We start from the raw sequence: 21,034 nt of genomic DNA, 5'->3' as shown, positions 1-21,034 counted from the left end.
TAGGAGGCTGGCTAGCTTTATCCGGGGGATGGAGGGGTAAAATGCTGAATATCTATATACTGGGTGGAGCCTGTGACCAATGCATTTCTTATCCTAGGCTTATACTTGATAAATCGGTTTTTCCATTTTTTTGTGGTAAAATTAGGTGCCTCGGCTTATATTCGAGCTTATATGGTACGTTTGTGGCTGTAACATGTAAAAATGAGGCTAAATACAAGGGGTGTGAATATTTTTACAACCCATTGGGGGTCATTTACTAAGGGCCCGATTCGCGTTTACCGCGCTTACCCGATTCGCAGATTTTCCCTGAATTGCCCCGGGATTTTGGCGCACGCGATCGGATTGTGGCGCATCGGCGCCGGCATGCACGTGACGGAAATCAGGGGGCGTGGCGGAACAAAAACCCGGCGGATTCGGAAAAATCGCCGCATTAAAAAAAAAAAAATGTGTCGCGAAAATTGCACTTACCTTCACTCAGCCCGGCTCGGTGTATTCCAGTGCGTTCCGATGCTCTTCAGCGCAGCAGCGCCACCTGGTGGTCGTCGGAGGAACTGCCTTAATAAATCCCGGCCGGACCCGAATCCACCACAGAGAACGCGCCGCTGGATCGCGAATGGGCCGGGTAAGTAAATCTGCCCCACTGTATCGACACCTTACACCAACATCTTGAAATATGAAGTGCGGAAAGTCATTAACTGTAACAGAATTTACACTTTTCTACCTAAATTTGGCACTTTTTTCAGGAAATCCATCAGAAGACCCTGATGTGAACTGTGTTGGGGTAAATCTTGAAAGAAACACAAAATGGGAGAGCAGGATGTGCAAGCAAAGACTGGGTTATATCTGTAAGAAAGGCAACAAGACGTCCCCTGATGTCCCCTCCTCAGGTAATATATGAGTAGTGTCATTTTATATCTTATTATCTTATTATTTTGTGGTTGCCTGGTTTTTACTCTGTAACCTCAGATTTTGACTTTTTACCAGGGAACCACCGAGTGACTACCTCTTAGAGTAGGCTCCATTCAGAGACAGTTCATCCAGGGGAGTCAAGAGACACCAGTACATGGTACCAAAGAGACAGGCAAAGACGTGGTCAGAATACAGGCCAAGGTTAAAGCAGGCAAAGTTTATGTATAATTTTAGTCCCTTGGAGATTGTGGAAGTAAGCACAGAATTGGGTACAATCAACAGATCCAAGGTCTAAAACGTGTACACAGATAAAGTACAGAGAAACACCAGGATAGTAGGAAGACACTGACGTGCACTTCTTGGAGGAGCTACAACAAGATAAAGCTCATAAAATTGTTTGATTTTTCTACAGAGACCCCTGGCCCCATCTCGTGTCCTTCCTCGTGGACTCCATATAATGGATACTGCTATTACCTGGTTAAGGACACTAAGATGTGGAAGGACGCCAAGTTGTCATGCAGGAAAGAAGAAGGAGACCTTGTAAGTGTGCACAACATTGAAGAAGCCAGTGCTATCTCCACACAGTTTGAGTTTGGTAAGTATCAGTCTCTGCCTTATAGTGTATCTCACTAGTGGTATAACAAAACATCATTGGGCCCTGGTGCAAACGGTGGATTGGGGGCCCCACAGTGACTTCCTGCTCCCCCTCCCTCTGCATTAGGCTTCTATGTAACCTGACAACATAATAACATATAAATATATCTATCTCTAGGAGATGCAGAATATGTTTGGCTCGGGTTGAATGACTTGAAGACTCAGATGTTGTATGAATGGAGCGATGGATCACCAGTCACATATACAACATGGCAGAGAGGAGAACCTTCTCACCAGACCAACGACCAAGAGGACTGTGTGGCCTTATCCACCAAGGTCTGGAGATGTGCACCTGGGGGTCGTGAAGCTGAGGGTGATGGTGATGTTCTCAGTCATACATGGTGTTACCATCCTTATCATATATTCTTATACAGGACGGACAATGGGCAGACCAGATGTGTGAGAAAACGTTTCCATATATCTGCAAAAGAAAACCACTGCCGAAAGGTCCTGAACAGGTTATACCTGTTGACCCTGGATGTGATGAGGTAAGATACACAGAAGGGCATCATGTACATAAGTCAGGTTCCCTAACTTGGCATCTACCTTCTCAGCAGGTTTGGCCAACGTATCGATTACATGACCAGCAAACAATCTGTACAACTAGCTGGATCTTCCATTTCAATCACAAAGGCCCCATATATATAATCCACACAGATCCTCCTGCTCTATAACATGCTGCCTGCTGATAGGACACTATATACAATCTGCCCAGATCCTCATGCTCTATAACATGCTACCTGCAGATAGGACACTATATGCAATCTGTTCTGCTCCTCCTGCTCTATAACATGTGCAACACCCCTGCCAATGCATGGGATAGGTCGGTGTTGCGAAAATGCCATTCTCTATCCCAGTAGCTACCTGGTGGGATATATCACCTCACTAGGAGGTCTGTAACATGGGAATCATAGTAATTGCAGCTGTGAGTCACTGCCTGGTAAGGCAAGATTTGACATGTGAAATGTTATTAACCAATAATATTCTTTGAACTATTGTAAGGAAAGCTGGAAGCTGATTGGAGAGTGCTGCTACCTGACCAGGGGAGTATAAAAACCCCTAGTGGGTGGGAGCACATGGTCAGAGCAGAGAGTCAGGCTCAAGAGATCTCATGGTCAAAGTCAGAGACTCCATCTTGGAGCACAAGTCAGCAAAGTAAGCAGAGGAGTATGCAGTACCTGCCTGTGCTGCAGAAACCAGTGTCTTAATACCAGGAAGCAGAAGTGTCTTAAGCCACTGCCTGACACGCTGGGCAAGTCAGGAGACTAAGCCCCCGAGCAGAGGTCCACCATCAGGACTTGGCTCCATCTACCAGCCCAGCCTGAAGTTATTACCAGGCTGTGAGCAACCCTTCCTGCTGACCTGCTCCCCAACCAGCTTTCCAGCCTGCTGAACCTGCTGCTGATGATAAGGCCGTTTGAAGTTGAATAAAGAACTGTAAGTTGATTTGCACAACGTGTCTCCATGTCATCCCAGGATCAGGCTGGTTCATCATCATGGGCTCCCCATCCTCCATCACCCAGGGATCCCATATACACCTCAGGGGTTGCCCCAGGGAGAAACCTCCTTCATCAGCCTCTCCCTCCATATTTCTTGCACACCCCACCTGCTGGAGACCTGCCTGGCTGTAGGACAGCCCTCCACTCCCCATACCATGCACCATGATACTAACGTGCCTCGGCCGCAACCGCCAGCCACTCCGGTATTCTGGGTCGCGGCTGTCTACAACCACCGAAGAAAGGCTAGGCCCCGGTGGGGGATGTTGCATGTCCTCCCTGTAGATAGGAAAATCTGCATTTTTGGTGCAGTCCTTTAACATTTATGTTCTACTGGATACTGCAATATCATCCATGGCAGTCACTACGGTGGATACACTGATTGATTGTTAATAGAATTAAAAAATATATATCATAAATCGCAATAATCTGATATATTCTTCATTTATCTGTCCCCAGGGCTGGAGGAGACACGGATATTACTGCTACTTCATAGGTGAATCTCCTAGATCATTCTCAGAAGCGAACAGCACCTGCGGCCATCATGGAGCCTCCCTGCTGACCGTACAGGACAGGTATATCTATACATTACAGTTCTGGCTACATAGTACATGTACTACCCAGGGGTGCAGGATATTGCTGAAGGCATCAGGGCACTGATACTTTATTGGCCTTTGACCTGTTAACCTTAGGGGGACAATAGAGACCACAACATCTATTCTAAGGTGTTTGGCAGAGGGAGAGGCTTCCATGGTTAGACCTCTAGCACCTTTCTATATGATTGCAGAAGGCAATAGTTTTACTAAAAGATCCAGGAACCTGACAAAGGTCCCTCTCTTTGCCACCACCATCAGTCTCTCCTTTAGTTTGCCTGTCAGTGTAATACTGACAGGTAACAATGCCTTAAAATACTGTGTATTGTGTCAAAGAATTGTAGACAAAGTCAAATAATCACGGCTTTAAGTCTCCTAGACAAAATTAAAATTACGTTGAATACACTTAGTCCCTCGCCCAAAAAATGTATTATACCTTAAAAAACTATCCGTAGCATGTAAATTACATGTGACAATTTTTTATTGATTTAACAAAACTGATAGCACTGTTACTTTTTAAGCAACTCCCCAAAACAGGGGTTTAATTACAGTGGTAGCAGCTACTATGGGGCCCGCAGTATCAGGGGGGCCTGGAATCCAAGCTTACACAAAAATGGGGAATGTGCACCCCTTATACATATTATACTACACATTGTACAGCATAATATGTATATAACGCCGCACATCATCCACAGTATACAGCATGAATCAGCAACTCAGATAAATGTCGTGGGGAGATGGAGGAGTCAGTAGAACAACAGGACTAGGAATCTCTCATCTGTACTTCCTTCCCCCATGTGGTCAGCAGCTCCTGGGACAGTACTGTATAAATGTATCACAGCATAAATGTCTGCAATATATATATTTTCTGAGGGAGAGGGGGCCCCATTTAGAAGTCTGCTAGGGGGCCCTCCCTCTCCTTGTAACTCCCCTGGGACAAAACATTCTGATAGTAAAACAGTCAAAAATATGTGTCCCCTAAAACGACACCAACAAAATCCTATATATAAATGTAACACAATATTTGGATTTTTTTTTGTTTACAGTATTGAACAGGCCTATGTAATAAGTCTGATCGGGTTTAGACCAGATAAATATTTCTGGACTGGACTCTCAGATACTGAGGAGAGAAACACTTTTACATGGACCAACAAGGAAAGGGTTTTGTACACCAACTGGAACGTGGACATGCCAGGTAAGTGCCTCCTCTTCTCTTACTATGGTCAATGATCAGCAGTAATTTTCACTATATGGCGCCTTATTAGAGACCTAGAAGCTTGTTGGACCTCTAATGGCTCCAGAACCACAGAAATTTGTCATGACCTACAGTGGCAGAACAGAAAACTGGATTCCTATGAGCTGACAATCTTTTCTTTTTCTTGTCTTTTACCAACTGATGTGGATTTACACAGAAACTAAAATTGATCAGGTTTAACCCCTACGGGACACAGCATCTTTTGGCCTAAAGGACGCGGCCCCATTTTTCAAATCTGGCCTGTGTCACTATAAGTGGTTATAGCTTTGGAACGCTGTGAGATATCCAGGGGATTTTGAGATTGTTTTCTCGTGACACATTGTACTTCAAATTAGTTTAAAAATTTGGATGAAATCTTTTGCGTTTAGTTATGAAAAAAAACAAAATTTGGCAAAAATGTTGAAAAATTCTTTATTTTCAACGTTCTAAATTCTCTACTTTTGATTCAGAAAGTCATAGCACCCAAATAAATTCATAACTTACATTTCCCAAATGTCTGCTTTATGTTGGCATGGTTTTTTCAGATTCCACATATTTTACTAGAATGTTATGAAGCTCAGAATTTGGGAGCCATTTTTCACATTTTTTGTAAAATCGCCAAAACCTGTATTTAGATGGACCTGCACAGTTTCTAATTGACACTGAGAGGCCTAAATAATAGCGAGACTCGTAAATTACCCCATTGTGGAAACTACACCCCTCAACGTATGAAAAACCACTTTTAAGAAGTTTGTTAACCCTTTACGTGTTTTATAGGGGTTAAAACAAAATGGAGGTGGAGTCTGCAAATTGTAATATTTTTTCACAATACACTCATTTTGGGTGGAAAATTAAACATTTGTAATGGATAAAATGAAAAAAGGCTCCACAAAGTTTGATACGCAATTTCTCCCGAGTACACCGATACCCTACATGTGGTGGTAACCTGCTGTATGGGCGCACGGCCGGGCATAGAAGGGAAGGAGGCGCCATCCGGAGCAGATTTGCTGTCACATTGTACAGGCTATAATTTTTTTCTTTTTTTTAATGAGGACCTATAGGGGCTTATTTCTTTTGCCACATGAGATGCACTTTTCTAATACATAATTTTGGGGCATCTATAGCTAATTGGTGAGATTTAATTAACTCTTTGTTGGTGGAGGAAATGAAAATCATCAATTTTTAGGAAAATTTTTATGTGTTTTTTTTTTGGCCGTTAACCATACCATGAAAATAGTATATTATTTTTATTCTTTGGGTCGCCACGTTTATGAAAATACTTCATTTATATATATTTTTTTATTTTTTCCCATTTTTACTGAATAAAAAGTAATTTGGCAAAATTGTTGTTAATTTTAGCATCACCGACTTACATATGCATAACTTTTTTATTTTTCACCTCAAAAATCTGTTTAAGGGCTTATTTTTTGCAAGAATGATAGCTCTTTTTAGTGGTCTTATTTTAGATTGCGTAACTTTTTAAAATCACTTTTTTAGAGCATTTTTAAAGGGCATTAATAAAAAATCATCTTTATCAGAGAGTTTTTTTAGGTTGTTTTTTACGGGGTTCACTTTGCGGATCTAATAACGATTCTGTTTTATTATACAGATTGTTACGGACGCAGGGATACCAAATATGTGGGGGTTTTGTGTATTTTATTCAATTGTACTGAATAAAAACTAATTTGGAGAAAATCTTATTCATTTTAGCATCACCATCTTTTTATATGCATAACTTTTTTATTTTTTGGCAGATAAATCTTGTTAGGGGCTTATTTTTTGCGAGAACAGTTGTTCTTTTTAGTGGGCTTATTTTGGAGTGCATAACATTTTTTAAATCACTTTTTAGAGCATTTTTTATAGGGTATTAATTAAAAATTATCTTTTTTCGGAACGTTTTTTGCGTTTTTTTCCTCCGGCGTTTACCGTGCGGGTCCAGTAACAATTCTGTTTTATTATGCAGATTGTTACGGACGCGGCAATACCAAATATGCGGGGTTTTTTTGTGTTTTTAATGTTTTTTATACTTTATTAAGTTTTTTTATGGGAAAGTGACATTTTAGGGGCTTATATTTTTATGTATTTATTTTTTGTTTATTATAATGTGTAGTGTTAACTGTTTTTGCATATTTTTACTTATACATACTTGAACTTAAACCAGTGATGCTCTGATCACTGGTTTAAGTTCAATACACTGCTCTACAATACTATTTTATTGTAGAGCAGTGTAAACTGTCTGAGCAAGCTTGCGCATGCTCAGACAGTTTACAGCCAGACCCGGAAGGGGTCTGGCTGCCATGGAGACCGGGCAGCTCCGGGGCACATGCCAGTCCTCGGAGCTGCCCGGCAGAGGATCGGATCCCCCGGTAAGCGGCACGGGGGATCCGATCCACAGCGCTTACACCCTTACACGCCGCGGTCATGTTTGACCGCGGCGTGTAAGGGGTTAACACCCGCGATCGGAGCCGGCTCCGATCGCGGGTGTTAGCGCAGGCTGTCAGCTGTACTAGACAGCTGACAGCCGCTGCTTCTGGTACCGGCTCCGTTCGTGAGCCGGTGCCAGAAGCAGGACGTTATAGAACGTCCCCGTGCGCTAAGCATCTAGCCCCGGGGACGTACTATAACGTCCTGGTGCGCCTAGGGGTTAAAGGGGCTTTCCCATTTCAGCAAATAAATGTTATTGTTTTTCTAATGAAAAGTTCTACACATTTTAAATGTACTTTCTGTGTGAGATCCTAACAGTTTTCTAGATCTCTGCTTGCTGTCCTGCTATAGAAAGCTTCTAAGTTTACTTCCAGTGGACAGAAATCTGACCATGGTCACACAGGTGCATCTGTGTGACCATGGACAGATTTCTGTTAACAGGGAGTAAACATAGAAGCTTGCTATAGAAGGACAGCAAGCAGAGATCTAGAAAACCGCAAGGAATTGATACAGAAAGTATATTGGGAAATTGTATAACTTTTCATTATACAAACAATAATATTAATTTGCTGAAATGAAAATACCCCTTTAAGGCTCATGGGTGTCATTTTCATACAGTGAATCTCTGATTATAAAAGTCCAGGAGTCACTAATAAAGTAGTAATAACACTTTGTTGGGTTCTACTTAAAAAATTGTGTTATACACCATCTGTACAATGACCAACGCGTTTCGACTCTGTTAGTCTTATTCATGGTGTGTGAGTTGAGCTGAAACGCGTTGGTCATTGCACAGTCTGCAAACTTTGTGGCAGAACTGCGGGCACCTGGTTGGCATTAAAGGCGATTATCACGGACTAGGTGAGATGACATATGTATCAGCTTGGTTCTAGAATTAAGTAAGATCACTGTATATAACACATTTTTTTAATCCTTCAAACCATATAGGTTTCCTCTATGTCTACAGGAGGAATCTGGGTTAATTTTTTTGCTGGGAATTTTTTCCTTCATTGTTTTTTGTCCAAAATTAACATATGATGAAAAACTTTACAACCCATAATCTACAGGAATAGCAATACTGCAGTACCTATGCTTCTGCACAAGGGGGAGATGTGAATCCAAGAAATTACACTAAATAAACAAAATATAGGTGAATAAATAATAATATCTTTATTAAATAACAATTGTGTACAATGGTTAAAATAATGTTTTCCCAGGTTGTGGAACACGAGGAAAAAGTTACATAAAGGACGGGAATCAAGAATCATGAACATAGTGTGAATATACTGTACATTGGCAAGTGAAAAGTATTTATGGTAGGATCCAAATGTTACTAAACTATAAAAGTATATCAGAAAAAAACATTATTATGAGGATCACTCACCCATAATAATGATCGGCACTGCCCGGGATTACACGCGTTTCTGCTGTATTGCAGCCTTCGTCTGGGGCTCCTTGATGCCAATGTATATTCACACTATGTTCATGATTCTTGATTGTCGTCCTGTATGAAACTTTTTCCTTGTGTTCCACGCCCTGGGAAAACATTATTTTAACCGTTGTACACAATTATTTAATAAAGTTGTTATTATTTATTCACCTATATTTTGTTTATGTAGTGTTATTTGTTGGATTCACATCTCCCCCTTGTGGAGAAGCATAGGTACTGAATCATTTTAACCAACATACTATTGTATATATTTGCACAGGAATAGATACAGTGGCACAAAGCCATTTACAGGGCTATATTTCCCTATTTTAGGTTGTTCAATTTTGTATTCAGGAATAGTAATACTGTAGGTACAGAGTGAAGGTACACTGCTGAGGTTTCAATTACAATGTGATACTGAGCCATCAAAAATTGTATGATCTATTGAATAGGGGTTTACAAATAGTAAGTTGATGGTTATTTAAAGGAAACCTACCATTTGTTTTTATGCATTATGAACCAAACATACCTTGGGAATGCTGTAGCTACACTGATGCAGAAACATATCTTGTTTAATCCCTGAACTGAGTGGTTTTCCTGAAAAAAACAATTATAAAATTATGATAATGAGGCTCTGTCACTCCTGTGGCTGCTCCAGCGCTTCTCCTCTTACCCTAATTATGAACTGCTCCCGAGAACGATGTAATCACTGTGTTGTCCCTGACAGGCAGAAGTAATCAATTGCTGCACCATCCCCCAGCTGCTGTGTATGAGTCATCCAGCTCAGGTTGATTAGTCCTGTCTGGACAGTTCAGGAAGCTCAGTGTAATGTGTTTATGTAAGGCACCCAGCTTTCCCAAGGTCCTGAATTTTATAATTGTTTTTTTGAGCAAAACCCCTTGGATCAGGGATTAAATAAGATATGTTTCTGCATCAGTTTAGCTACAGCAATTGTTGGTTCACAATGCATAAAAACAAATGGTAAATTTCCTTTAAGGTACAACCAGTATCACACGGCGGCTGACACATGGGATTCATTATCTTGTGTTCTTTGCATTAAGATACATTTTAAACACTTATTTCTGTGTATTTATCTAATACTTTGCAGATGGAAGACGCGGCTGTGTTGCCATGAGAACTGGAAGAAAAGCCGGATTATGGGATGTTATAAACTGTGATGAGAAAGCAAAGTTTTTGTGCAAAAAGTTTGCTCAAGGAGTAACACCACCCCCTCCCCCAGCAACAACACCAGAACCAGCATGTCTAAGTAACTGGACTTCTTTAGACCATGGATGTGTCAAGGTAAGGAAACCTGGAAATGTTTTTTTTTTTTTTTTTAGCTTTTTATAGCTTTGCCTTTTTGTCCAGCTTTGGATGGAAGGAAATTTTTAAAAAGTTATATAATAAAGTCATATTTGAAATGTTTTAGGAAAAAATATTTTCTAAAAATCTTTTCTTTTTTACCACCAGTATTACTCAGAAGAGAACTATGCAAAAAAGACCTGGACCGAAGCACGAGATTTCTGCCAGGCTATAGGCGGGGACTTGCTGAGTATCTCCAGTTACAAAGATGATGAAGTAGTATCAGCCATGTTGGAGTAAGCTCTGATATTACTACAAGTTATGTGCTGAAATATATCATGTATCATGGTATGTGAGTGACCCTGGACATGGGGTCCTATCAGAGGGTAGAATGTTATAGAGCAGGAGGAGCTAAGCTGGTAGATGTAATGGAGTTTTCCTGGTCTCCCATGTAGAGTTTATACTAATGACCTCCCCTTTAGGATTGGATTGATGGAGATAAGTGCCCTGGTCTCCTAGTGACCTTTCATGATTAACATGTTCAAACATCAATCAGGGGTCAGCAGAGAGAAGAATAAATAGGGGGACCATGTGGTGACAAGGTTCCTCCCCAGTGTATGTGATTGATCCCAGCTAATGGTAACTAAAAGGACATTGATGATAGTTACTCTGACCACAGACTTAAACGTGGAAAGGAGATAATGGGGGTCATTCACTAAGAGCCCGAATCGCTTTTTTCCGACGGGTTATCTGATTTGCGCCGATTTTCCCTGAATTGCCCCGGGATTTTGGCGCACGCGATCGGATTGTGGCGCATCGGCGCCGGCATGCACGTGACGGAAATCAGGGGGCGTGGCCGTACGAAAACCCGACGGATTCGGAAAAACCGCCGCATTTAAAAAACATGCACTTACCTGCACCCACGATAGGCCGGTGAACTTCAGTGCATTCGGATGAACTTCAGCACAGCAGCGACACCTGGTGGACGTCGGAGGAACTACCTTAGTGAATCCCGCTGGATCGCGAATGGACCGGGTAAGTAAATCTGCCCCAATGAAACAACCTACAGCTTCTTTACTGAAAAAATTACTTTAGAGCAGTAGTAACAGACTGAGCAACTTTCCACACTGGTGGCATGCAACACTGGGGCACATTTACTGACCAGTCCCTGGCCCGTTCCCTGATCCGGAATGTCTGACTGGAATGCACTGTGTCGCGATTCACTAAGATCGTGCTCCCTATATCCGGCATGTGTCGCTTCCCCACTCAGATCCGACAGAGTTCACCTTCTTCTTCCTGGTGTCTTGCGACACAATTTGAAAGTTAAATCCTGCGCTCAATCCGAATCCGTCGGATCGTCCGGCAGCACGCCCCCCAATTTCCAAAATCCGAGGAAAGTGCGTTCTGCAGACCCTTAGTAAATAAGCCCCATTGGGGCAGATTTACTTACACGGTCCAGTCACGATCCAGCGACGCTGACTCGGGTTCTGCCGGGATACACTAAGGTCGTGCGCCCGATGTTCACTAGGTGTCGCTGCTGCGCTGAAGTCCGCAGTAATTCACTTCCTCCGTCTCGGTGTATGTGAGTGCTATTTTTGCGACACAATTTTTTTTAAAATTCCGTGGTTTTTCCGAATCCGTAGGATTTTCCGACACACATGCCCGCGATTTCTGACGCGTGAAAGCCGGCGCCGATGCGCCACCATCGGAATGTGTGCGACAAAATCCCGGGGCAATTCAGCGCAAATCGGAAAAATTCGGGAAACCCAGCGGGAAAACGGGATTTGGACCCTTAGTAAATGTGCCCCACTGTCTTGAGAGGATGGGTTTAAGTGCAAGATCCATCCCTTCAATGATGGGTTTGGAACTGTCCTCAGCACCAACAATGGTCTGTAGCGCTGGGAAAGTCTTCCTGGAAGTTTCTCAGCGCTGTTGCATTAGCAGCACAAATCAGAAGCGTCTCCCCCTCCTCTCTATCCAGACAAAATACCCAGAACCCAGGGCAGAGCTTTTGGACTCGATTGTTCCAGACATTTGAACAGGAATCTCCCAGAGAGCCAACCAGGCAGCCTGCATCTCACCAGGCGGTTAAAAAAAATAAACATAATTTAAATATAAATGAGATACACACATGTATAGCCTATACAGGAGATTATCTAGAGATCACTTGGGAAAGCTGGAATATACTTTAGAAAGCTTGGTTCCCAGAGTTACAGATCAAAGCAGGTTGATTGGGCCTACAGTGTCCACTCCAACAGGATTACCAGGCAGAAAATTAGTAATTGCAGCACTTTGGGTCATTACATTCTCCTCTGCTGTGGTCTCTGTATCAATACCTTTGATTAGCTGCTTAATATCAGCAATTTATCATGCACCATTACCCTTACCTGTATCACCCCTTTTCTCAGACAATCATGGGGAAATGGGTATTGTCCTGCAGCTTAAATATGTGTCGTAGGGCAGCCTAAACATCTCTTTAGTGTTACTTTCTCATGTCCTGGTATAATACACCTGTCAGTGTTAATTCTGCAATCCTGGGTGTACAATGGTGCTGTGATTCCCAATGGGAGCCATTGCTTATAAATGTAAACCTCTTACCGTATTTTTCAGACTTTAAGGCGCACAAAAAAATCATTTGATTCTCTCAGAAATCAAAGGTGTGCCTTATAGTCCAGTGCGCCTTATATATGAACCGTACTTACAGACAACAGCTGCCTTGAGCTGTGCACAGGTCTGCCACCTGCTGGTCATTCATCCTTATAATCAGGTGCGCCTTATAATCCGGTGCGCCTTATATATGAACCGTACTGACAGACAACAGCTGCCTTGAGCTGTGCACAGGTCTGCCACCTGCTGGTCATTCATCCTTATAATCAGCTGCGCCTTATAATCCGGTGCGCCTTATATATGAACCTAAACGTTTTAGCAGGTATTTATTGATGGTGCGCCTTATAGTCCGGTGCACCTTATAGTCTTAAAAAATATGGCAGATACCACAATACGAACTGATTGATTGGGGTTCAAAACCCCTGTTAGGCCACAGATATGTTGTGGCAATACAAAGGTGGGATTGATAAAAAACGAGAAAATGGACCTTACCTTGAGATGATTCACATAATATTATATTATTCTGGATATAGACCAAGAAATGTCTGTTATTACTTAGAAATTCGCAGGATATATGGGGCACATTGCTGTTTATATATTATATATTCTCACATTTATCTTTACAGAGCAGAGTTTCATCAGGAATATAAAATGGCTTGGATTGGTTTTAGGATAAAACATCTAGAGGAACATTTTACATGGACGGATGGATCTCCTGTAAGTAATTATTACAGGAAATCTACCATCACAATCCATCCCGATAAACCAGGGATATTACTCATAGATCCAGGCACCGGGACTGTGGTCATCTTTTTATATGTGTTATCCATTGCCTCCTGCCTTCTAATATCAACTGTTACAATTATGCTAATGAGTCAGAAGGGCTCTGAGTTTGTTACCAGGGCTCCTCTGTGCTGTAGTTTAACAGGTTTTTACACTATGTCACCCACTCCCTGTTCCCTCAGTACTGCCCCCTTCCTTCCGCCTGGTGTAAACTCACGGCTGCAGAGGAAGTTTCAGCGATTGGTGGGAGGAGTGATCCTTTGTGCAACAAGCGGCAGCACGGTGGGGCTCTTGTAACGCTTCTTCTGGCTCATTAGCATAATTTTAAAAGTTCATTGTAAATGGAAGGAGACCATGGATAATAAATATAAGAAGATTACCACAGTCCCGGTGCCTGGATCTATGAGTAATGTCCCTGGTTTATCAGGATGGATTTTGATGGTAGATTTTCGTTATGTGTCTTGTCATAGCAATTATTATCACTTTATTGTGCCAAACAAAATCAGACCCGTTGAGAAAGTCAGTGTGACCCTGTAGCAACATTTGATACCGCAGAAATTTCTGATGTTATATGTTAATAGAGTGAGCTGAGCAGATTGTACATAGTGTCCTATCTGTAGGCGGCATGTCATAGAGAAGGAGCTGTGGAGTTTGTACATAGTGTCCTTTCTTCAGGCAGCATGTTATAGAGCAAGGGAAGCTGAGCAGAATGTACATAGTGTCCTATCTGCAGGCAGCATGTTATAGAGCAGGAGGAGCTGAGCAGATTGTATATAGTGTCCTATCTGCAGGTAGCATGTTATAGAGCAGGAGGAGCTGAGCAGATTATAGATAGTGTCCTATCTGCAGGTAGCTTGTTATAGAGCAGGAGGAGCTGAGGAATTTGTATATAGTGTCCTATCTGCAGGCAACATGTTATAGAGCAGGAGGAGCTGAGCAGATTGTACATAGTGTCCTATCTGCAGGCAGCATGTTATAGAGCAGATTGTACATAGTGTCCTATCTGCAGGCAGCATGTTATAGAACAGGAGGAACGGAGCAGATTGTACATAGTGTCCTATCTGCAAGCAGCATGTTATAGAGCAGGAGGAGCTGAGCAGATTGTATATAGTGTCCTATCTGCAGGCAGCATGTTATAGAGCAGGAGGAGCTGAGCAGATTGTACATAGTGTCCTATCTGCAAGCAGCATGTTATAGAGCAGGAGGAGCTGAGCAGATTATAGATAGTGTCCTATCTGCAGGTAGCTTGTTATAGAGCAGGAGGAGCTGAGGAAATTGTATATAGTGTCCAATCTGCAGGCAACATGTTATAGAGCAGGAGGAGCTGAGCAGATTGTATATAGTGTCCTATCTGCATGCAGCATGTTATAGAGCAGGATGAGCTGAGCAGATTATAGATAGTGTCCTATCTGCAGGTAGCTTGTTATAGAGCAGGAGGAGCTGAGGAAATTGTATATAGTGTCCAATCTGCAGGCAACATGTTATAGAGCAGGAGGAGCTGAGCAGATTGTACATAGTGTCCTATCTGCAGGCAGCATGTTATAGAGGAGATTGTACATAGTGTCCTATCTGCAGGCAGCATGTTATAGAACAGGAGGAGCGGAGCAGATTGTACATAGTGTCCTATCTGCAAGCAGCATGTTATAGAGCAGGAGGAGCGGAGCAGATTATAGATAGTGTCCTATCTGCAGGTAGCTTGTTATAGAGCATGATGAGTTGAGGAGTTTGTACATAGTGCCCCATCTGCAGGCAACATGTTATAGAGCAGGAGGAGCTGAGCAGATTGTATATAATGTCCTATCTGCAGGCAGCATGTTATAGAGCAGGAGGAGCTGAGCAGATTGTACATAGTGTCCTATCTGCAAGCAGCATGTTATAGAGCAGGAGGAGCTGAGCAGATTGTATATAGTGTCCTATCTGCAGGCAGCATGTTATAGAGCAGGAGGAGCTGAGCAGATTGTACATAGTGTCCTGTCTGCAGGCAGCATGTTATAGAGCAGGAGGATCATAGCAGATTGTACATAGTGTCCTATCTGCAGGCAGCATATTATAGAGCAGGAGGAGCTGAGCAGATTTTACATAGTGTCCTATGTCCAGGCAGCATGTTATAAAGCAGGAGGAGCTGAGCAGATTGTACATAGTGTCCTATCTGCAAGCAGCATGTTATACAGCAGGAGGAGCTGAGCAGATTGTATATAGTTTCCTATCTGCAGGCAGCATGTTATAGAGCAGGAGGAGCTGAGCAAATTGTACATAGTGTCCTATCTGCAGGCAGGATGTCATAGAGCAGGAGGAGCTGAGCAGATTGTACATAGTGTCCTATCTGCAAACAGAATGTTATAGAGCAGGAGGAGCTGAGCAGATTGTATATAATGTCCTATCTGCAGGTAGCATGTTATAGAGCAGGATGAGCTGAGCAGATTGTACATAGTGTCCTATCTGCATGCAGCATGTTATAGAGCAGGAGAAGCTGAGCAGATTGTACATAGTGTCCTATCTGAAGGCAGCATGTTATAGAGCAAGTGAAGCTGGACAGTATGCATAATGTCCTATCTGCAGGCAGCATGTTATACCTGTCAGGAGTCAATGAGCAATATATAGTACAGCACTATAGGCTTACATACTTGTGGAAATATTATATGATGAGCAGCTCCTATAACTGCATTTTACACCTGTTATTATTTGCTTATCCTTTTTTTTTATTTTTGATAGCTGACTTATGAAAATAAGATGTTTCATGATACGTATGATTACATTGACCATGAACCGCTCTGTGGATTTCTATATCCATATGGTTGGAATGCTGGTGACTGTGATAAAGTGCGGGAATGGATTTGTAAGCTGAAAAAAGGTAAAGGCAAAGTTAGTCTGGACTCTCTTAAACCCCTTTGATGTAAACCTTCTCCTCTACCCACAACCCCTTTTAAATGTGGCCTATGGAAAGCCCGCTCTGTGTGCAATAAACTTTAATCTGTTCAAGATTTCTTTCTTTCTAAGTCCTTTGATCTGCTGGTGATCACTGAAACATTGATCCAACAGGATGACACTGCCTCCTACGCTGCTTTGTCCTATGGTGGCTTACATAGACGTTGTGTATTAGTCTGATATTCCTAGGTTGTGCATGCAAGAGAATTGGTGCAGCTCAGGAGGAGTTCTGGAGACATGAGTGGAAGGTTCAGATTAATGAGCAATTATTATGTAATAATATATATCATGAATTGCTGACAAATTGAAGAGTATGGGTAGGGGGTAGACTGAGATGATGGAAGAAGTGCAGAATGAGGATGAGAGCACTTAAAGGAAATCTACCATTTGTTTTTATGCATTGTGAACCAAATATACCTTGAGAATGCTGTAGCAACACTGATACAGAAACATATATTCTTTAATCCCTGACGCGAGTTTTTGTTTTGTTTTGCTCAAAAAACAATTATATAATTCAGGACCTTGGGAAAGCTGGGTGCTGCCTGGCTGCCTATATAAATACATAACATGGAGCTTCCTGCACTGTCCAGACAGGACTAATCAACCTGAGCTGGATGACTCATACACAGCAGCTGGGGAATGGTGCAGCAGTGATTGATTACTTCTGCCTGTCAGGGACAACACAGTGATTACATCATTCTCTGGAGCAGTGCATAATTAGGGTAAGAGGAGAAGCGCTGAGCAACCACAGGAGTGACAGAGCCTCATTATCATAATCTTATAATTGTTTTTCAGCAAAACCGCTCATTTCTGTGATTAAACAAGATGTGTTTCTGCATCAGTGTAGTTACAGCATTCTCAAGGTATGTTTGGTTCATAATGCACAAAAGAAAATGGTAGATTTCCTTTAAGCTCACAAGTTTTGGATTAGGGTTGGTAAATCCAGCCAACTCTGTACTGTAAAACGGAGGAAGGGGGGGCAATGTCAACCTTATACAACCAATGTACATAGGGCATAATAAATAAACTTGAAACAACAAGACCCACTCTATTAGTATCTTATGTGAAAGGCTGATAATTCTACTATGTGATCGCCTGCTCCCACCATAGTGTGATACACAGCGGGACACTTACCTCTCTGGGCTTTATATGGGAAGGGATGTTATTGGATAAAATGTTTTAAGAATAACTCAGCACAAAGTGACTACAAACTTTTACCTTTTTCTTTTCTAGGAACTGTATTAAAGGATGAACCAAAAACTCCTGGTGAGGATTGTAGATTTGTAGAGGTTGGAAATGATTTTTAAAATAATTAGGATCTTGGCAAGGGGAGATTAAGACCACCATGGACCCTGGTCTGTATGTATATTAAGGCCCCTACAAGTCTGGTATCACTTCCTACATCTGGTACTAGAATCAGCTTCTTGGAGAATGGAGGATGCATCTCTACTGATGCTTTCCATCTGTGGTTTCAGGACCTTTAGAGGTCCTGAATTGGCTCTTGTATACATATTTACTGAGTGCAGGAACAAATGTACAAGGATTCCATAGGTAAAGATCCTCATGTGTATAATATTTGGTGGGTGCTGTAGCTTGCCTAGGGCCCATAGAAGACTTGGTCCCCATACTGTAATATACTACTTGCAGGTTCGGCTTCAGGTCTCAGTAGGCCCCTGGGCGATAGAGCCTCAGTGGGCCCCTGGGTGACAGAGCCTCAGTGGGCCCCTTTGCAGTGAACTCATGTGGTTGCATTAAATATTGAGAAACTAAAACAGTCCCCTGTTCCCTAAAATATTCCCTAGTTTATCATACTAAACAGCCCCTCATAGTTATTTTATATAAAGCCCCCCTCACACCCTATGGATTCAATAGAAACAGCCTTCCTCACCCCCCGTGGATTCCTTATGTACAGCCTTATGTGCCCCCCCCCCCAGCAGCTCAGGGCCCTGCCCAGGTATGCCCAGTTCTGGTGCCAGACTAAAGCATGTAAACAATGCAACACATGTGGTGCTTGTTACTGATCTCCTGTGTTCTAAAACGCATTGTAAGAGGAATGTTTGATCGTACCTTAACCCCTTAACGACTTGGCCTTTTTTAGTTTTTTTCACTTCCATTTTTCACACCACACCTTCAAAAATCTATAACTTTTTTATTTTTCCACATAAAGAGCTCTGTTATGGCTTATTTTCTGCGTAACAAATTGCACTTCGTAGTGACGGTATTTAATGTTCCATGGCGCGTACTGGGAAGCGGGAAAAAAATTCCAAATGCAGTGAAAATGGTGAAAAAACACATTTGCGACGTTTTCTTGTGGGCTTGGATTTTACAGCTTTCACTGTGTGCCCCAAATGACATGTCTACTTTATTCTTTGGGTTGCTACGATCACAGGGATACCACATTTGTACAGGTTTTATAATGTTTTCATACATTTAAAAAAATTAAAACCTCCTGTACAAAAATTTTTTTTTTGATTTTGTCATCTTCTGGCGCTAATAACTTTTTCATGCTTTGGTGTACGAAGCTGTGGGTGGTGTCATTTTTTGCGACTTTTGATGGCGTTTTCATTGCTATCATTGTTAGGACTGTGCTACCTTTTGATCACTTTTTATTAATTTTTTTATATTTTCCAAAATGGCAAAAAAATGTCATTTTTGACTTTGGACGCTATTTTCCGTTACGGGGTTAAACGCAGTGAAAAAACGTTATTATATTTTGATAGATCGGACATTTTCGGACGCGGTGATACCTAATGTGTTTATGATTTTTACTGTTTATTAATATTAATATCAGTTCTAGGGAAAGGGGGGTGATTTGAATTTTTAGGTTTTTTTAATATAATTTTTTTTTTTAAACTTTTTTTTACTTTTACTTTAACTATTTTTCAGACTCCCTAGGGTACTTTAACCCTAGGTTGTCTGATCGATCCTACCATATACTGCCATACTGCAATATGGCAGTATATGGGGATTTTACTCCTCATTCATTACAATGTGCTGATAGCACATTGTAATGAATAGGTTAAAACGAGACAGCTTCGGGCCTTCGTGAGGCCCGATGCTGTCATGGCAACGGATCACCGCTCCCTGTGACGTCATCGGGGAGCGAAGATCCGCGCCAAGATGGCGGCGCCCATGCGGCGCCATCTTTTTGAAGCCTCCGGCAGCATTGCCGGAGGTGATCGCGGTGAAAGCACCCGCGATCGGTGCTAGCACCGATCGCGGGTGTTACCGGTAAGCCTTTGCTGCAATATGCAGCAAAGACTTACCGGCTATGGAGAGTTCTTCATCTGCTAGTACTGTACGTCATGTCTGTGTATGACCCCAGCTACGTTCCGTGGCTCTAGATCCGTCCTTGTGTCTCTTCTTTTCCCTTTCTTTCTACAATCCGGTATTTGTATCCCCTTTCCATTACAGATTATGAATTTACCAGTTACGGCTGGCTGATCTATAATGACAGCCACTACTATATAAGCCAGGATGAAATGCCCATGGAGAAAGCCCTGGAATATTGCAAACACAATTTTTCCCATCTTGTCACCATTAACAGTGAATCAGAGATGACATTTCTGTGGCAATATGTAAGTTCTGAGCACTGATCATCTTCTTATTTTAGGCTGGGGGGGGGGGGGGGGGGGTACACATGCGGCACTGTACCGTTCCGTAGCTGGGAGAAAGATAGGACATGTCCTATCTTTCCCCGGAATACAGTGCAGTGCGCCATATTCCGTATTTTCCTGATGATAAGGCGCACCGGACTATAAGGCGCATTATGAATAAAGGCCGGGTACATACGAATAGTTCCATATATAAGGCGCACCGGACTATAAGGCGCATTATGAATAAAGGCCGGGTACATATGAATAGTTCCATATATAAGGCGCACCGGACTATAAGGCGCAGGGTTAGAGGTCGCAACCAGCTCTGTTAAAGCGACTCTCCACACACCCGGCAACTGTCAGCAACCCCGAATAGCCGCAGAGGTGAGCAGTCACACAGGGAGATGGGGAAGGGGGTCCGTTCAGGTGGAGGAGGGCAGTGGACCCTACTTACATAGGTCCCCGCTACCGAAGACAGCAGATCTCCAGCGGTAACTGCAGACCACGCGGCAGAAGTTGGTTCGCGCTATGGCACCTGTTGTTCGTGCCGCTTGGTCTGCAGTTCCCACTGGAGATCTGCTGTCAAGGGTCTCCGGTAGCGGGGACCTATGTAAGTAGGGTCCGCTGCCCTCCTCCAGTTTCATATATAAGGCGTTCCGGACTATAAGGCGCACTTTGCTTAGGGGATGGGGGACTGTATTTTACATGTATTTCTGGCTTCTTTATTGCTGAAATTATAATTTGGTAAAAGTGCCGGAGGCTCTTAGCATGACGGCGCCCAAGTGCCTCTCGGCTTCTATGGACTTTAATATATATGCGTTCCCCACTACAAACCTCCTCCTCCTGCCGTCCGAGGAACTAGGAGAGAGCGGGGCTGTGCTCTCTATTCACGTCCTGGCTCTGACATCAGGAGGTGGACGGCAGCGGCGGAGGGGAGGAGGGCGTGAATATACCAAATTACGTGGATGCCGGGAGGTGCCGAAATATATGTAAAACACGCCCCCTCCCCCTGACCCCCCCATCCGCTACATATAATGAGCAGCCTATTTAGGACACTCTACGACCAGTAATCTGGTGGTAGATGT

General features: G+C 42.7%; 1 protein-coding gene across 1 annotated transcript in view; it reads left to right on the top strand.

The window, feature by feature from the left end:
- The window catches only part of LOC140133692 (macrophage mannose receptor 1-like), a 70,017-nt gene that overhangs the window by 10,872 nt on the left and 38,111 nt on the right, over positions 1-21,034 (top strand). The window contains exons 6-17 of the mRNA XM_072154215.1: positions 744-887; positions 1,322-1,504; positions 1,682-1,839; positions 1,938-2,051; positions 3,519-3,634; positions 4,699-4,847; positions 9,845-10,038; positions 10,207-10,334; positions 13,272-13,362; positions 16,141-16,279; positions 17,587-17,619; positions 19,768-19,931. Of these exons, the coding sequence (XP_072010316.1) occupies positions 744-887; positions 1,322-1,504; positions 1,682-1,839; positions 1,938-2,051; positions 3,519-3,634; positions 4,699-4,847; positions 9,845-10,038; positions 10,207-10,334; positions 13,272-13,362; positions 16,141-16,279; positions 17,587-17,619; positions 19,768-19,931 (1,613 nt within the window). The remainder of the gene's footprint in view (positions 1-743; positions 888-1,321; positions 1,505-1,681; positions 1,840-1,937; positions 2,052-3,518; positions 3,635-4,698; positions 4,848-9,844; positions 10,039-10,206; positions 10,335-13,271; positions 13,363-16,140; positions 16,280-17,586; positions 17,620-19,767; positions 19,932-21,034) is intronic.

This window comes from Engystomops pustulosus, chromosome 5, assembly GCF_040894005.1.
Source record: "Engystomops pustulosus chromosome 5, aEngPut4.maternal, whole genome shotgun sequence".
NCBI lineage: Eukaryota > Metazoa > Chordata > Amphibia > Anura > Leptodactylidae > Engystomops > Engystomops pustulosus.
The sequence above is the reverse complement of the archived record's forward strand: the minus strand, read 5'-3'. Positions and strand labels throughout refer to the sequence as shown.